The sequence below is a fragment of the Aristolochia californica genome, unplaced genomic scaffold (genome assembly GCF_029961685.1).
Source record: "Aristolochia californica isolate CCGP_79_NKW_82.1479 unplaced genomic scaffold, dmAriCali1.0.hap1 SCAF_5, whole genome shotgun sequence".
Taxonomy (NCBI): Eukaryota; Viridiplantae; Streptophyta; class Magnoliopsida; order Piperales; family Aristolochiaceae; genus Aristolochia; species Aristolochia californica.
This window is the reverse complement of record NW_027182214.1, coordinates 7842015-7861668: the sequence shown is the minus strand read 5'-3', so window position 1 is coordinate 7861668 and position 19654 is coordinate 7842015. Positions and strand designations below refer to the sequence as shown.

The 19654-nt window shown below is 38.8% G+C and overlaps 1 protein-coding gene across 2 annotated transcripts in view; it reads left to right on the top strand.

The window, feature by feature from the left end:
* Positions 1-19386, top strand: part of LOC137966581 (uncharacterized) — a 31494-nt gene extending 12108 nt beyond the window's left edge. For both annotated transcript variants that reach the window (XM_068813255.1, XM_068813256.1), the window contains exons 3-5: positions 10809-10947; positions 11026-11227; positions 18948-19386. In XM_068813255.1, coding sequence (XP_068669356.1) covers positions 10809-10947; positions 11026-11227; positions 18948-19117 — 511 coding nt within the window. In that variant the 3' untranslated portion in view covers positions 19118-19386. The remainder of the gene's footprint in view (positions 1-10808; positions 10948-11025; positions 11228-18947) is intronic.
* The last annotated feature ends 268 nt before the right edge of the window (positions 19387-19654 follow it).

The following is a 19654-nucleotide window of genomic DNA, read 5'->3' as shown; positions in this document are numbered from 1 at the left end:
TGGTGACTAGCTGCTCGTTCGGGTAGGTGTCCTCTATAGAGATTGGGGTCTCGGATTCTTGCGTGATTTCGTTGCCACCGTCATCTTTGTCGTTGGTGAGGAGCATTACACTCATCTGTCACAGTCGACATCTATGCTAGGGTTGAAATTTCTCATCGCATTTGAAGCAGAGGCCTTGCGCTCGTCTGTCTTGCGCTTTTACTTCCGATATCTGGTGTACTGAGGGATTGCGGTGTGATGGAAGGGTCAGAGTGGTCGTGAGCGGTTGAATTGGTCGCGGTGGTGCTGTTGCGAACGTCGCAAGTCGCAGAGCCTGGTTCGGCTCGTTGTAAGGAGTGATTCGGGGCGATGCAGTGTCGATCGTCCCGGGCCTTCTAGTTAGACGAGTGCCGCCTGAATCCGATCATCTTCCTCGACGCTGTTGACGGAAAAGTACCTCTCCGCCTGATGCAACCAACAATAGGGATCATCTCCTGTAAATAACGACAAGTCGAGCATACGTACTCTTTTTTCTGTATTTTCCGATCCTAGAACCCCATGTCCAATGTCGTCGAAAGCTTGATTCTCAGATGTCTTTTCCATTGGCAACTTCCCCTTCGCCGTGCCCAAAATGCTCGCTCGGAATTCCATTCTTCCATCCAAGTAATTCTCGGATGCCTCCCATGTCGGTTCTTAACTCTTCCATTCCCTCTTTTAGTCCCGATACTTCCTTCTCCACAGATTCCATTCTTCCATCCATCTTTGATTTCACCATACCCAAAATCGCCCTACTCCCATACCAGTTGATGGAAACCAGAGGAGAGAGAGTGAACATTACCTGTGAGCTTCGAGTGTCCTGTCCTCCTTAGTTCCAATTTCTTGATATCCTCCTCTCCTCTACCTCCCCCTTACTCTCCTATGATTGTCCTGCCTCAAATAACTGTCTTGGGAAGGACAATAGTAGTGCCGATGCTTACTGGTCCCTCCTCTAGTGGGTCCTTTCCAATCCCCTTTTTTATCTTCCGAATTTCCTTTTTGCCCCTTCTAGAACCCGTTGTATTTAGGGTCTATCAGGTCCGCATCTCACTTTTTTGATCCACCCATTGTGTTTGGTCCTCCTATGGATGATAGACCTATAGCTCTTTGTTAAGGTCAAACAGCCATTACCAAATATCCTATTGCTAAATATGTAATGTACCAATCATTTATCACCTACATTTAATTGGATCATGTTTTTATATATAAAACTCACATGGAAGGTCTCTCACATCTTGGTTGGAGAGCTGCTATGCCAGAAGACATGAGGGCTATGTATAACTACAACACTTGGAAGTGGACATCCTTATGAAATGGTAAACATGTGGGTTGTTGATGTGTGTTTACTATTACGTGGTGTCCTAATGGCCCACTTGAGCGGCTTAAAGCTCTTCTCGTAGCAAATAGATACACAAACTTATGGCATAGTGACATTCTCTCTAGTGACCAAACTTAATTCTATTGGAGTGTTAATTTCCATTGCTGTTAAACATGATTGGTCATTGTTTCAGCTAGGTGTTAAAAATGCATTTTTGCATTGTGATCTCCAAGAAGAGGTTTGTGTTAAGGAATAGTCCCATATATATCAGTGAGTACAAAGATCTTAAATTTATTAGTTGGGAAAGAGGTTTCCTAAGTGGACTAGTTATTTTGGGATAGGCCTTGGACCTAACTTCACATGGTATCAGAGTAGGTACTCATATGTGGGCATACACCTAAATTGTCCACTTGTAGAGGTACAAAAGGGGGTCTACACCTAAATTATCCACTTGTAGCGCCACAAAAAGAGGGCCTACATGTGAGGGGGAGTGTTAAGGAATAGTCCCACATGGATTAGTGAGTATAAAGATCTTGAGTTTATTAGTTGGGAAAGAGGCTTCCTAAGTTGGTTAGTCATTTTGGGATGGGCCTTGGACCCAACTTCACAATTTGTATGGATCAACCCCCAGGGATTGCAATTCAGGGGGAGAAGTAGGTGCATAAGTTGAGAAAATGAATATATGGTCTTAACCAATCTCTTTGTGCATGGGTTTGAAAATTTTTGTTTTGTCATCGAGTTTTATGGGTTTATCGGGGGTGTTATGGACCATTTTGTTTATAAAATATGGTATACGTATAATTATCTCGATTATTTATGGTTGATATTATTATATTTGGAAATGATATTGCAGGAATTATAAACCCAAAGATGTATCTACAATAAAAATTCCAACTAAAGATATAGGGAACCTAAGATACTTTCTTGGTATTGAAGTTACATATCTCCAAAAGGAATTAATCTATCCTAGAAGAAATATGTTCATGACTTGTTTAAAGAGACAAGGATGTTAGGATGGTAAACTTGTAGATACTCCTATAGACTTCAACGATAAGCTTATATCATAAGTGGGGGTTCATTATTTGATGAACTGCGTAGGTATAGCAGGTTAGTGGGGAAACTAATCTATTTTATTGTTCCACATCCTAACATTGTTTTTCCTACTAGTGTTTTGAGCCAATTTATGTAGTCACCCAAAATCACTTACCAGGCAATAGTGAAGAGAGCTTTGTGATTTTTAAAGAAAGCTCGAAGTCAAGGACTATTATATAAGCAATAAGAACATCTAAAAATTACTAGTTTTGCTGATGTAGATTGGGCAGGTTTTCTTGATGATTGAAAATCCATCATAGGTTACATTTGTTGGTGGTACTATGGTGACTTGGAAGAGTACAAAACAAAAAATAGTGGTAAGATCTAGTGCAGAAGATTTGGTTACATTCCTTGCTGCTATTCTTTGGTTTTCCTTCCAAGGAAACTATATTCATATTTTGTGATAATCAAGCAGTATCTATATTGCTTCTAACCCGGTCTTCCATAAAAGAACTGTAAAAGATGTGAAATTTAGAGGTGGAAAGAGAAAAAGAGGGAGAAAAGAAAAGAGGGAAGAGACTCTCAATGAGCTGCAGACCTCCAACTCTATTTATTAGGTTTTAGTTGGCAAATTACAAAAATGCCCCTCTTTACATAAAAACCATTTATTCCCTTATAACTCCCATTCTACTCTTCCTATGAATATAAAAATTTGTACATAGACTAAATCAATTATGTTAAATTAGATAGTGCCATAATATGAAATGTCCAATCATGTAAAATAACCAAAATGCCCTTGAACTGATTTTCTCGCACTCCTCCTCAAGCTGGAGCATATATATCTATGAGGTCCAGTTTATCACAGAAGGTCATGAATTCACTCTCCTGATGCCTTGCTAAAAACATCTCCCAATTAATCAGTTGATCGAACATATATGATGATCACTTCTTTCTTCATCACAGCATCTCTGACAAAATGACTACACCTCTGTGTTTTATTCTTTCATGAAAAATTGGATTCCTGGCGATAAATATAGTGGCATGGTTATCGCAAAACATAGTCATGACTTCATTCTGATGAAGCCCAACTCCTTAGATACCGATCTCACCCACATGAGCTTGCTAATAGTATGTGCCATAGCTCTGTATTCCACTTTTTCACTAGATCTTGCTACCATATTCTGCTTCTTACTCTTCCAGCTGATTAAGTTGCTACCCAGAAAGACACAACAGCCTGTACTTGATATTCTGTCAAGCTTGACCCGACATAATCCGTGTCAGAGACAACCTCAATTTTCAAGTGACCATTATTTCTAAAGAAAGGACCTTTCCCTAGTTCTCTCTTGAGATATCTCAAGATTCTTTGAGCTGCTTCGAAGTGGACCTTCTATGGGTGTTCCATAATTGGCGTATTACACTCATTGGAAAAAATATATCCGGGCGCATAGCTGTAGCATATATAAGCTTCCCAACCAGTCTCCTATACATTGTTTTATCATTCAATTCTACATTGGTCATTGTGCAAATTGTGTCCAACTTCCTTTGGAGTATCTACTGGTTTAGCTCCCAGTATCCCATATGTAGCATATTGGTTATATACTTTTTTTTTGAGATAACACCAGTCCTTATTTGCTTCTTGCAACTTCAACACCCTAGAAATATTTCAATGCCCCCAAGTCTTTAGTTTGGAAGCGAGTAGTAAATAGCCTTTTAACTTCTTCAATTCCTACTCGGCTAAGAACATGGGATGACTCCTCCCCACGACTGATTGCACAACCTTTGATATTCCGATTCTCCAGTTTGCGGATGATACTATTTGCTTTGGGTTGGTACTATGAATCAGATAAAAAAATTGCGTGCCGTGCTGGGATTATTTGAATTGGCTTCCGGTCAGAACATAAACTCGGGAAAAACCACTTTTCTTGACTATCATATTGATCCAGTTGGGCTTTGGGATATGGCGGACTACCTGGGATGCTCTGTTGGAAATATGCTAGCCACATATCTTGGGCTCCCACATTTTGATTCTCGGCCTTCGGCGTCACTATGGTCCTCCCTCATTGAGAAATTTGAAAAGAGGCTAGCCACTTGGAAGGGTAAACTCTTATCAACAACGGGGCGTCTCACTCTTCTCAAGTCTTGTCTGGCAGGGCTGCCAAATTATCTGTTATCATTCATGCATTGTCCGGCCTTCGTTTGCTCCAAAATTGATGCCATCTGTCGACAATTTATTTGGAGAGGTTTAGAAGATACTTTCAGATACCATCTAGTTAATTGGAAGGATATTTGCATGCCTCGTAATAGGGGAGGATTGGGCATCCGTCCTACAAGAGAAATGAACAAAGCTCTTATGCTCAAATGGATTTGGAATTTCAACAACAAGCATAACAGTTTATGGACGAATATGGTGAAATTCTACCTTTAGTTTTCGGGTGCCTGGTGGAGAGAGGGTGGCGCTGTTCACCTCCTATCCCCGATATGGAAATCAGTTTTCAAGCTCCTTCCAGTATTTAGAGATGCTACCTCATTTTACAGGGGCAATGGAAGGACGCTTCGACGCTTCTCTTTGGGTCGGACGAATGGTGTGGCTCCTGATCCTTCTCGGAGGACGTCCCGGGCTGCATAGGATGGCAAGTGACCTCTCTTGCTCTGTGGCTGATTCATGGAGTGATCACTCGTGGAGTCTCCCGTTCCGTCGGGGATTAAATGATGAAGAATAGTTGGCTTTTTGCTCTCTCCTTACCAAATTCAGCTGTACTATTATTCGGGAGCACTTAGTTGATAAGCTGATTTGGAAGCCCAGCAATAATGGCCGATTCACTGTGACTTCGGCGTACTCTCGTATCAGAAAGCGAGACTATAATACTTATGAGCACAAGGCGAATCTGGCTTGGAAACTCTCAACAAGCAAAGTCAAATTTTTTTTCGTGTGGTCATCCATTAGAGAACAAATTCTTACTTTAGACAATCTTCATAGAAGAGGCTTCATTGCCCCCGATCTTTCTTGTCCCCTTTGCGGTGAGTGCGAAGAGGCAGTCCAACATGTCCTCTTACACTGTGGGTTTTCGTGGCAAGTTTGGATAAAGATCTTTCAGAAAATCGGGCTCCAAGTGGGGCTACATCAGTACCTCTTTGGCACCTTTGAGATGGTTCGAGGGATTCTCCTTCCTCGACTGGGCAAGTTAATTCTTTCGGTCTGTCTTGTGCATGTTCCATGGTGCATTTGGCTCGAGCGGAATAATCGGAGATTCAACTCCAAAGCTAACACCACAGACAATACGACTTCTCATGCTGTTGGCCTCATCTCGAGTTGGCTTCACACAAAGAAGGATTTTGCCACTCTATAGGTGGTTTTGGAATTTGATCGCTCATATGTCTGGCCCCAACAGAACTTCGAGTATGGCTATCTGGGATCCTCCCCTTTGCGATTGCATAAAGCTGAATTTTGATGGTAGTGCTATTGGATGTCTTGGGCCAGCATGAGCAAGTGGTGTGTTCAGAGGTCACAATGGACACCCTATTCTTTCTTATGCTGGTTCGGTGGGCATTGCCGATTCTAATACTACTGAAGTTAGTGCTCTGCTGTTCATCCTCCAAATCTTTAGGGATTGTCTCCATGACAAGTTAATCATTGAAGGCAACTCGAAGACGGTTATTAGTTGGTGTTCCAAAGACAACTTCCCCCCTTGGTGCCATTGGCCCATCACTGATAGTATTGCTGACATTGTATCTTCTACACATTGTAATTGGAATCTCATTCCTAGATCAGCCAACCCTTTGGCTGATAAATTGGATAAATTTGGAACTTCCCAGCAATCTCTCATTGTTTGGGAAGGCTTCCCTCCTTTGTAATATGCTCTCTTGAGCTTTTGCCTTAATAAAAATCAGCATCATTTAAAAAAATAAAAATAAAAACCTTCTTCAATTCCATGGGTATCACTACTTGACAATAAAATATCATCCACATAGACGAGCAAAAATATGACTTCCGAAGGCCTTTTCATTACAAAGAGCGGATGATTGTAGTGGCTCCTAGAGAAGCCCATAGACATCACGACTTGGCTAAAAATTAAACCCACTACGAGGGTTTTGTTTCAGGCCATAGATTGTGTTCTTGAGTCTATATACCTTGTGCATCTCCCCTTGAGCAATATACCTCGGAGGTTGTTCCATGCAAACTACTTCTTCAAGATCACCTTACAGGAAAACATTATTTATGTCTAAGTGGCATTAGGGCCCCCTTGAGTAACAACAATAGATATCAGAATACTTACTGAAGACAATCGAACAACTGGGGAGAAGGTTTCAAACACATCTAGACCATACGTTTGTACCCTTTGGCCACCAAACGAGCTCTGTATCTCTCAACCGTGCCATCGGTTTTGTATTTGACTGTATACATCTACACCGTAACCATTGCAACACCTGAAGGTAACTTACATAGCTGCCACGTTTCTCGCTCTAATAATGCAACCATCTTCTTGCTTCCACTGTGGAGAGGACATAACATCCTGCACTGAAGAAGGAATAGTGCAAGCAAAGATAGACAATGCAAACCTCTTACAGTTGTTAGACAAATGATCATATGACACAAAATGAGACAATGAATGACGGGTACCTTTCCAAACACCTTTTCTTAATGCAAGGGGTAGGTGTAGATCACTTAGCTTAGGATCCTGAGACGAGATGAGTCATGATCTGGCATGAGAGAGGAGGCCGTGGGCTGAGAGGGATGCACCTGTCTACGTTGATATACCTGCAAGGGTTTTTCAACAATGGTATTTGACGTAGGTCCAAGACAAATCAACCGGTAGGGGAATAATTGACTCAAGAACTAGGGAAGAAGATGGTACATCATAGAAGTAGTAGACTAAAAAAAGGGAGTATTCTCAAAGAATGTGATATCTGTAGATACAAATGTTTTTATAGTAGATGGACAAAAACACTTGAACCCTTTTTGTGTACAAGAATACCCAAGGAAGACACACTAACTACACGAGGAGACAACTTATCTTTTGATGATCCCAAAACATGAGTAAAATAAACACATCCAAAGACACGAGGAGAGATTGAAAACCATGGAACTGAAGGCAACAAAATTTGAATAGGAATTTTACCTTCAAGAACAAACATCCTATTGATCAAGTAACATGTGGTAAAAACTACATCACCCTAATATTCCTTAGGAACCTTCATATGCAACATCATAGTGCGAGCTACTTCTAGTAGTCGATGATTTTTATGCTTTGCTACTCTATTTTCTTGTAGAGTGAACATAAATGAGGTTTGATGAATGATCCCTTGATTTTGACAAGAAACATCAAACTTATGATTCATAAATTCAAGGCCATTGTCAGTACGTAGTATATGAATGGAAGCTGAAAGCTGATTCTTTATTTCATTGTAAAAAAGTTTGAATACATCCAAGGCTTCAAACTTCTCCTGAAGGAGATAGACCCATTTACACCTACTAAAATCATCAATGAATAAAATAAAGTACCTAAAACCAAATAAACTAGTTACAGGACAAGGACTCCAAACATTTGAATGAATAACCTCAAATAACTGACTTGTCTTATAATGTGAGGCTGGAAAGGAGCTCCAATGATGCTTGCTAGCTTGCATGACTCAAGACTAGAATGAAATTTTGGAAAGACTTGAATCAGTATTGCCTGCGTAGTAATGACCTAATCGCAAATGCCACTGAAAAGGGGTAGTAGATGTGTGAAGCACATGTAGTGTATTATATGGTTGGTGGCTCTCCAAATAATATAATCCATATTTCTCACTCGCGGAACCAATCGTCATTTTCGTCACAAGGTTTTGAAAGAGACAATGAGTAGGATAAAAAGTCTGTGAACAATTCATAGACTTAGTTAACTGGCTCACGAATAACAAATTTAAGGGAAATTTAGGAGCTAGTAAAGTAGACTGATGAGACAAGAAGGATGTAGGGATAACAAAACTTAGGAAACATAAGCATCAACTAAGTTTACCTGTTTTATATGTGATGACTCTTTCATGTTAGAAACCAAAGACGACATACCTAACATGTGAGCAGTAGCTCAGGAATTGGTAACCCAGGTAGGAGAAGAAGACATAAGAAGAACAGACATACCTGAAGTGGCCAGAGTAGCAGTAAGAGCAAGAGCATGAACCATAGATGTTGAAGATGAACTGACTGATAATTGAGCTAGGCACCTCATAATCTGTTGTTGTTGCTGAAATACTTGTTGTATTTCATTAGCTCCCCCAGAAGAGATAGGAGCAACTACCTCTAGTACTATTCCACTTGTTTCTTGACTGGTAGAGTTTGCCCACTCAGGTTTTCCGAATTTTATTCAACACCTTTCAAAGTAATGGTTAGTTCACCCACAGTGGACACACTTCCTCTTGAACTTACATCACTTCTACTTCAACCTCTGCATGAATTGTCTCTACCTCTCCTTCTCCCTCTCCCAGAACCTGTCTAACCTCGAGATGAATCTGTTGGGCTAGAACTAGGGCCCAAAGTATTATGTGCAACAACATCTATCACCTTGCTCCCTTTTTCTTCTTTGGATACTGAAGTCATTTCTGCCCTCACAATTCTATTTAATGAGGGCTCCTCTTCTGAGACAAGAATCTGTGCCTTAATGCTGTCAAACTCACCACTTAGACCATCAAGAAATTTCACTACCAGCCATTGTTTTTGTTGTTTCCTCAATTCCTGCTCATTCGTAGTGAATGGATGATATACATTAATTTCCTGCTAGAGTCCCACAAATGCACTATAGTATTGTGTAACTGTCTTGTTATCCCTTTTGAGATCAAAGAAATTAGTGTACAATTCATAAACCTAGGATAAGTTACTTTCTTGAGCATATAAGTACTCCAAAGAAACCCACATAGTCTTTGCAATTTCACATCACCTAATTTCTCAAAGTTGAATCGATACTATTGACAATCCAAGTAATAACTTAGTTGTCTTCTGCTTCCCACTCATTAGTTGTTGGGATTGGAGGGTCATCTCAGATGTATTTTGTCCTCCTTTTGCCCTTCAAGAACATTTTCATTGATCTGGACCAATTGAGACAGTTCAGTCATGTCAACTTTTCAAAGGTCATAAAAACATCTTTACCATCAGATCCATCCATCTCTCTGGATGGTACATAAATGTCACCCAAATCAGCCATAGGATAAGTATAGAGTCACTAAAATATTCTATTTCAATACCCAAACACCCTTGCAAATTCCAAAGATGTGGGCCCCACTTTGTAAAAGTTAGGGTTAGAGTAGGAATGAGATGTGCGCAAGTAGTATGTCCTAAGGCTGATGTCAACATAGGGAGTGATGACGCAAGAACTGGTCTAGGGATAGTTGACACACATCCCAAGATCAATAAAAAAAACCCTTTTTAGGGCAATTAAAGCATGGATAATCCTTCGAAGGATGGTAAAACCAGTAATCCTAGGGTATTGGCAGAGGAAAAAGAAAAAAAAAATGTATTTTTACCAACCAATCATCGAGGAGATTTTAAAAACCCTGTTCTTGTGAAGTTGTCCAGATAAAAGAAGGGGTTTTACTGGCTAAGATGCACTCCCAACAATAATCATTGCTCTGATACCTTGTAAAAGATGTGAAATTTAGAGATGGAGAGAGAAAAAGATGAGAAGGAGAGGGAGAAAAGAAAAGGGAAGAAGCTCTGAATGAGTTTTCATTAGGGGTCGTGCATGACCCCCAATTTATTAGGTTTAGTCGACAAATTACAAAAATGCCTCTCCTTACATAAAAATCACTTATTTCTTTATAACTCCCATTCTACTCTTCATATGAATATAAAAATTTATACATAGACTAAATCAAGCTTGCTGAATAAGATAGTGAAATAATATGAAATGTCCGATCATGTAAAATGACCAAAATACCCTTGATCTGATTTTCTTACACAAACCAAGCATATAGAGATAGATTGCCATTTCATTTGGGAGAAGATATTAAATCAAGAGGTGTTCCGAAACAAATGTTGTCCTCAAATCAGTTATCAAATATTTTTACCAAAGCACTTGGTCCATCATTTGTTCAGATCTGTTCCTAGCTGGGTCCTCATATATCCATTCCTTGGCTTGATGGGAGTGTTACACGTACAAAATAAACATAGAAAGGATGTTTTAGTCTTTTGGTTTTCTAGTTTTGTACTTATTAGACAAAAAGGTTTTTCTGTTTTTTGTATGTAATCTTTATTAAGTTAATAAAGTGCATGAGAGAGGGATTGGAAAGTAAGTGAAGTAGCCCTCTGTTTTGCCGTTAAAAAATCGTTTCTCCTCTTTTCTTTTTTTTTTCCCTCTTCTGATTTCTCCTTATTTCTTTCTGTTCTATATCATTAGTCTCTTTTTTTATAGTTTATTTTCAGCTAGTAAGTTAAACAACAAACCTTATTACTTCCTAATTAACAATGTTGCAGTAAAGACATCAAAGTTTTGAATTCTGGAGAGGAGCTTTACCAGGAAACATTACCACTGCAAATGGGTTACCGATTTTACCAACTACATGGGCTCAAACCATCCACGTGGTATGAAGTAAAGATATCATATCCAGCTTCTGTATGTACTCTTTTATGGTCTCACTCTCTTGTTACTTTATCTTTTTCTTGGATGCTGACTCTGGTGATTTAACCATAGATACCTGCAAGTTTTTCGATTCGCTTATGGCAAGAAAATCCAGAACATGACTTGAAACAGGGAAGAAGATTGCTGAATACTGAGAAATTTATTTTTAAGGCTAATAGTCCCAGAGATATGTGTATCCTTGTCACTGTAAAGCCAGAGGGGGTTGTTGCATTACCCTATACCCATGAGAGGGAGTTCGCCATGTTTAATATCGGTAAGAGCACTCTTAATTATCGTCTCCTGTCGGACGTAGTTATTTTGTTATCCAGTCATCCATGTATTATTTGCCACTTAATTGTCCATACAATGTAGTATCTTATTATGTGAATATAAGGAAGCCTAACTAAGTTTCACAGCTGATTTATTGGTTGAGAGGGAGGGAGGGAGGGCAGGCATGTGCATGCTTTATATTGTTTCAAATGCTAAGCTAGGGCCAAGGAATTAAGGATGCAAGCTGGGTTGGTAAAGTGGACCCTTTCCCAACTCGCTCTACCTTTTGTAGACTGAAGGAATTAGTATCCACACAGTAGGGTTGGGGTTTCAACAAACGGGCTGCGAGTCTAATACCCTTTTGTCCTTTCAATGTTTAGAAAAGATATTTAACTTTGTTAGAGTTACTTTTCTAAACTTTGACGGTGAATACTCTTCTAAGGGATAAAGAGGTATAAAATTGAAAAAATAGATTTAATGATTTTCACCAATGAAATGATAGATTTAAAGTTCTATTGGAGGGGGTGGGTGTGTGTGTGTGTGGGGGGGGGGGGTGTTAGTCAACAAACTGGAAATTTGATCTTGATCTTCATCTCATGCATCTACATGATCTTCATCTTCGAAATGGGTGTTAGTGTGGACAAGTTCATGTTCGAAATCTTCGAAATAGGGTGTAGTGTGGACAAGTTCATCTTCATCTTCAAAATCGAACGAAATTGGAAGGTATTTTGGGGAAAAGGAGAATGGCCAGAGAGAGAAGGGAGTGGGAGGTTGAGAGGGAGAAGAGAGAGAAGAAAGGGAGAAGAGAGGGATAAGAGAGAGAGAAGCGAGAGAGAAACGGAGAGTGATTTTGAGAGAAGAGAGGGAGGCACGGAGACGAGAAAGGGGGTGCGAGAGAGAGGGCGAGTCCGAGAGAAGACCGAGAGACGGAGGCCGGAGACGAGAGTCTGAGAGAAGAGAGGGAGCAGCGACGTCGGGGGCGCAGGGAGACGAGAGGAGGGGTGCAGGAGAGAGGGAGGAAAAAAGGGGACGCACGAGAGAGGGGGTGCGAGGAGAGAGGAGAAAAAAAAAACCAAACCGCACGCGTGCTTCATCTCGAAGAAGATAAAAAATGGTCTTCAACGAGATGAAAGATTTTAAAACGTGGAGATGAAGGACTGCTTCATCCCCAGCATCCAGATGAAATGTCATTTGCGCTCCACTAACGACTGCAACTGATGAAGGGCGTCATGCGGTTGATCATCATCTCGGACTTCAAGTTGACTAACCCACCCTTGCTATTAAGGGATAAAGAAGTATAAATTGAAAAAATAGATTTAATGATTTTCACCATTGAAATGATAGATTTAAAGTTCTATTGGTATATGAAAAGTAACTATTAAATATATAAATTTCTAAAAGGAGAGTTTTTTTAGAAAAGTTATTTTCAGCGTTCAATTTATATTTTTAAGAAGTATAAAGGTATTGCACCTTTTATGGTTAAAATATATGTAAAGTAAGAAAAGTAACTGTGAGCTACTATTAAACTTTTTTTCTCTTTTTTATTGTTAGATAGATCCAGGGGTATTTTGGCCGTTTTACTATTTCAGTCGTTAATTTTCTTTATGTAATCTCATTCTGTAAGTTAAATTATATCCGTGGTTAAATTTTCATATACATAGGATGTGTAGTTAGGGAGATACAAGGAGGTTAAGGTTTATTAAATGTAGGGGTATTTTTTGTAATTTGTAACTGAAACACCTATTTAAGAAGTCTGGGAAATCGTGAACAGTTCCCAATGAAGCCTTTTAGGCTCTTCAAAAATTTCTTCTTCTCTTTTCTCTTTTTTTTTTCTCAATTTTCTCCTCTTCCTTCACCCAAATCTTGATTTTTACATGGTATCAGAATAGTAGATTGTTGGTGGGAGCATTCTATCGCAAATTCTTGCTATTTTTAAAGAGGAAGGAAAAAAACTATAGAGTTTTGATGCTGATTCATCAAAGTTAAACTTTTTTCTTCTTTTCTCTACCATAACCTTAGGGTTACTGGTATTTATGAATCATTGAACGATTCTCTACACTTTGATTGTCCTAATTGGGTTTTTTGAGATTTGCATCACTCAACCCGGTGTTGGATGCTTGCGTCATCACCCAATTGATGACATCAGCCTTAATTGCTACCACTTTGGTATGATATTGGTTGAAATAGCTGTGAATTGCTAGTTATTAGATTGTTGAAGTGCGCATATCTTGTTTCTATGTCCTAACCCTAATTTTGTGAGTGGGGCTCACCTTGGTGATAAATCTGGAAATGGTCTAGATGATTAAATTGGTTATTTTGTGATCATATATTAGTATTATGGCTGAGACAAAAGAAGTTTATACCATGGCTAGAGAAAATTTTGGGTTTGATGGAAAGGATACCATCATGATTACTTCGGAAAAATTGTTAGGGTCTAATTATCTTAATTGGGCTAAGTTGGTCAAAATGTATCTTAAGGGTAGAAAGAAGTTGAAGTTTATCCGAGATGATCCTCCAGTGCCTCTAGATGATGATTGGCAGGCAGAGAGGATAGTCATGTTATGACCTGGATTGTCAATACTATTGATTCTACTCTTAGAAATCAGGTGATGAACTGTGAGACAACAAAGGCTATGTGGTTGTTTCTAGAATCTTTATATACACAAGAGAGTAATCTCTCCCGAGTTTATGAGCTATATACAGATTTTTTTGGGTTGAAAAGAGGAAATCAAACATTTATAGAATATTATAGTGCATTCCTTGGCATATGGCAGGAGAGATCAATGTATATCATCTGTTTACTATGGATGAAAATAAGTTGAGAAAACAACAAAATTAGTTGCTTGTTGCAAAATTTTTGGATGGTTTATGTGCTGAATTTGATGCTATTAAAGCTTAGCTTCAGATGAATCCCTACATTCTCTATCATTTTTAATCGGATTATGAGGGCTAAGAAAACTATTGTACCTAGAACAAGTAAATGAGGTAAGATAATGGAAGCCACTACTCTTAATGCTTCCAACACTACATAAACCCTTGTAGATTCCTCTAGAGGTAGAGGTAGAGGCCGAGGTACAGAGGACCCAGGTAGAGGTAGAGGATGTGGTGATGGTAAGTAAAAAAGGAAGTGTGTTCATTGAGGCAAAAATAATTATTATTCTGACAGATATTGGGTTAAGTTTGGGAAGCCTGCATGGGCTAATTCTAAAACTCCTGATAGTGGAAGTGGGATTTAGATTCTTCTATGTCGATTACACTGGGTGCTCCAGATGAGATTCAACAATTGATACATCAGCAACAACAGATTGCTCAATGCATGGCCATGATCTTTGTTACCTCGACCTCAGCATTTCTAGCTCATACTTCCATCCCAATTCTTAGTTCTACCAATGTTGACTTAGGTATGGTAGTTTATCATGTTCACTCATCACTATCCTGGGTTCTTGACTCAGGAGCCTCCAGACACATGCCAGGTATGTTGTCATTGTTTTCTGTTTTAAAAGTCTTTGTGTGTCAAACATGTTAATCTTGCAGATGGTTTTACCTCTCCTGTTCAAGGAGTAGGTAATGTTACTCCTACTTCCTTTTTGTCTCCTTAGTCAGCAGTTTTTGTTCCCAAGTTTCCTCTAAATTTTTTGTCGGTTAGTCAGCTAGCCGAGTCAATGAGATTCTTTCACATTTTATCCTACTCATTGTGTTTTTCAGGTTCTCACAACGAGGAAGACGATTGATACCGCTTGTGTGTGAAATAGGTTATACTATTTGGAGAACCATTGGCAAAATAGTATTCAGGTGTTACATACAATCGTTTTTCCTCTAAAGTGGCACATGTGGCTAGGTCATTTGTCTGCATCAAAACTGACTCAAGTCTTTCCAGGCTTTCCTTTGAGTTCTTTTTAGTGCGAGTTGTGTCAACTAGGTAAACATCACAAAAGTTTGTTTCCAGTCTCGTCTCATAAAACTAGCCATCTATTTGAGATTGTACACTCACACATCTAGGGTCCTTGTCCTGTGATTAGTCAGTTTGGTTATAGGTATTTTATTTCATTTATCGACAATTTTAGTAGGTGTACATGGATTTACCTTCTGAAGGAAAAATTTGAGGCCTTTGATGTATTCAAACTTTTCTTCAATGAAATAAAAAATCAGTTTGCTGTTTCACTTCATATCTTGCGTACTGATAATGGCCTCAAGTTCAATGTAAGAATTGCCATTTACTAGAAGTAGGTAGGACAATGATGATACATATGCATGTGCCTAAGCCTTATTGGGGTGATGCTGTTCTTACAACTTGCTTTTTGGTTGATAGAATGCTTTTGTCTTTGTTAGAAGGAAAAATTCCTTTGCAGGTTCTTTTGTCATCCGCGCCTTTATTTGTTATTTCTCCCCACATGTTTGGATGTGTGTGCTTTGTTCATGTATTTGGGTCTTCCAAAGATAAGTTGTCTCCCCAAACAGTTGTGTGTGTATTTTTGGGGTACTCTCACACACAGAAGGGGTATAAATATTTTTGCCCGTCCACTAGAAAAACAGTTGTATCTGTTGATGTTACTTTCTTTGAAGATGTACCGTTCTTTTCCTCTGTCCTTACCTTTTGATCCTGTTATCTCACCTGAATCAGCACCGGTTGTCCCTGGACCAGTTGATGAGCCCGTTTGATTGTCACTGTCGAGAAACCCTTACAAGTATATAAACGCCGGAAAGAAGTATCACCACTGACTCTCTCATCGGCCTATGACTCTACTTCGTCTCAAGATCCTGGAGGTAACTATTGTACTCAGGAAGGGTGTCAGGAAAGGTAAAGGTACACAATATCTGTTATCTCAGTTTGTGTCTTTTTGTTCCTTATCCGACTCCTATAAAAATTTTGCTTTGTCCATTTCTACTTGCTCTATCCCTTCTTCAGTGCAGAAGGCTTTCTCGTCTCCTCATTGGAAGCAAGCTATGGGTGTTCAAATGGATGTTTTGATAGATCAGGTCACTCGACAACTGTGTGATCTACCATCTAGGGCCAAAGTTGTTGGTTGTCGTTGGGTTTATACTATCAAGTATAATGCAGAAGGTTCTATTGAGTGGTATAAAACTCGGTTGGTTGCGAAGAGGTATACTTAAAACTTTGGTATTGATGTGTTTGAAACCTTTTCGCCTGTTACTTGTTTGTCGTTTGTCCGTATTTTTCTCTCAGTTGTAGTGAATCAGGGGTGGTCCCTATGTCAACAGGACATTAAAAACGCCTTCTTATATGGTGATTTGGAAGAAGAGGTATATATGGAGCAATCTCTAGGATATGTTGCTCAAGGGGAGACACATAAAATATGCAGACTTAAGAAGGCGATTAATGGGCTGAAGCAGAGTCCACATGTTTGATTTGAAAAATTAGCTAGGTTGTGGTATCTAAGGGGTTCTCGAGGAGTCATTGTGATCACTCCTTTTTTGTGATAAAGAGGTCATCTAGAATTGTGGTGCTTTTGGTTTATATAGATGATATTATATTATCATACCAAGTCTCATTTGTCTGCACATTTTCAAACTAAAGACTTGGGATTGTTGAAATATTTTTTGGGCATTGAAGTGGCGAAAAATAAAGAAAGCATTGTGATGATACAACATAACTATGTCACTGATATGCTTCAAAAGTATGAGTTGTTGGGAGCTAGGCCAACTGATACCACAATGGAAGTGGGACATGATCTCTTTGATGAGCAGAGTAATGAATTTATTGACAGAACACAATATCAGAGGTTAGTAGGAAAGTTATTTTATGCAACAGTTACTAGATGTGACATTTCGTTTGCAGTAAGTATAGTGAGACAGTTTATGGAACGTCCTCGGAAAGTACACGTAGAAGCTGCACAAAGAATTTTGAGGTATTTGAAAGGAGCACAAAGAAAAACTCTTTTCTTTTGTCCTAACAATCATCTGATGATAGAGGCTTTCTTTGATGCAGACTATGTAAGGTCCAAACTGGACAGAAAGCCAACCTTTGGATATTGTGTCTTCCTAGGAGGAAATTTGGTTTGTAGGCGAAGTAAAAAGTAGAATGTTGTAGCCCAGTCTAGTACAGGAGTTGAATACAAGGCAATGGCTCACATAGTGAACGAGTTGATGTGGGTTAGGTTAGTTTCACATGAGTTGGATTTAAACCAGGATGAGCTAATGAGCATGTTTTGTGATAATCAGGCTGTGATCTTTATTGAAAGTAACCCAATTTTCTATGAGATGACTAAACATATATAAGTGGGTTGCCAGTTCATTTGAGATGCGGTGGTGAAAAAGGAGGTAGTAACTCCATTTGTTCGGTCTGGAAATCAGTTGGGTAATGTCTTCACCAAGGCCCTTGGCAAGCAAAAATTTATATCATTCTATAACAAGCTGGGACTCTTGAATATATATGCTCTAGCTTGAGGGGGTGTTAGAAAATACATCCAGGGGTATTTTGGTCATTTTACCCTCTAGGGGTATTTTAGTTATTTTACGACTTCAGTGTTTAATTTTATTTATTTAATTTTTTTCTGCATGTTAAATTATATCTGTGGTTAAATTTTCATGTATATAGGATGTGTAGTTAGAGGAGATTAAGGTTTATTAAGTGTGTATGGGTATTTTTGTAATTTGTAACTCAAAACACCTATTTAAGAAGTCTGGGAATTCATGCACAGTTCCCAATGAAACATTTTAGGCTCTTCAGAAATTTTTTATTTTCCTTTCTCCTTTTTCTCTCAATTTTCTCTTCTTTCACCTAAATCTTGATTTTTACATTTATTTTGAAAGACAATATATAAAATGGAATTGAATATTTCACCAAAAAATAGAATCAAGTATAATTTAAGAGACATGTCAAATTGTAGATTGCACCTTTTATATATCTTTCTTTCAGTGACCACTTCTTCTACGTTCTACTTCCATTTGATTTTTATTTTATCTGTCTTTTTTTATCTTTTCTGGGAAATAAAAGGGATGTCTTAGTGGGGCAAGGCAACGCATGCAGGCATAGTGCGGTAGGGACGGCTGAAAATCTAATGTCATTGCCAGACATGGATGGGGTTTTTTGGGTGTCATCATAGGGCAGGGTTCAAGCTTTCCAAAACCTGCCTTAACCCACCCTGTGCCACTCCTGCAGGGAAAATTTCAAATTGGCTTGTCCTTTGATACTTGGGCTTTCTCATGGTGGATTTTTTAGGATGAGGCCTCAGGGCCTCACCACGCTTTACACCCGATATAATCTTCTGTAATAGATTTGACTCAGAAAAGAAGTATACTTTCCTCTTTGGCCCTTTTCCAGAGTTGCTGAGTTGGTCTTATTAGTAAAACACCTAATCCAGTTGGTTTAATTTCACATACAATGGGAACAGTACTTCCAGTGTTTGGGATCGAATATCCTTAACTGTTGCAGGTTTTCTTATTCTTCTTTAAGGTGCATAATCTACTCTACTCCTTGGTGTTTCATTCTTGCCGTCTTTTTTTTTATTGATCTGCGGGGATTCTTGAAGTAATATTTGCTGTAATCTGCTGTATTGGTAAAATTTCACTCTGTCGCTGAAAACTGCAGAAAGTAAAAGATAGAAAAGCTTTATAGCTATGAAGGAGGAACAGTTCGTTTTGTGGCACAAATGGTTATTCTTAATTTTATGGATTGTCATGGTCTCTTTGAACATTAACGATATTAGCGTTTTCTTAACCAGTTATGATTTGTTCATATTTACTTTGTTTTCCATGCCCTACAGTTTGTGACGAGCTGAGTTTTGGGATCCCACATAAGGCCTGGTGGGTTGGAGCCTTGGCGGTTCTCTGTGTTGGCATAGCGTTATTTATTCCAAAATATTTTCTGGGCTATCTTCTTTCAAGGAACCAAAATTTGCAGTCCAGCGAGTCCGTCTTCCTCAAGTCTTCCTAATGTTTCCTTCGAAGGTGGGAATCTTATAAAGAAGCTATTTCATTGTGTTACCTCAAATTTTGTGTCAACAACGCTAATCTCCTTGTCAGTTAGTTTGCAGGCTTTTGTTTTGTTTTTGTTATATATGTTTATTTTTTTGTTTCGAGCTAGCAAAAAAGAAAAAAAGTGCTTAGTCGGTCAATCTGATCTAGGTTTGATAACCTTAGTACAATTAGACTTGAATCCTTGTAGTCCTTTTTCCATATTGAAAAACATTAATGCGCATGGAAGACCAGTTTTGTTAACATAGCTTATTTCCTTTAAAACCATTTAATTTTGGTCCCATGATTGATCAAGTTGACATGCAATTTGGTTAGAGTTGACTTGGTTATTTAAGTAGGTGGTTTGGTCTGTAGATATTGGACAGATTTCAATCAACTAAATTAAATTAGCTCGAGTTAGACTCGTTTGTTATGTAGGTATCAAGGTTTCATTCATAGGATTTTGATGATAACCAATAATTTAACTAATTGTGTGCATTGAAAGAACTTTTGAATA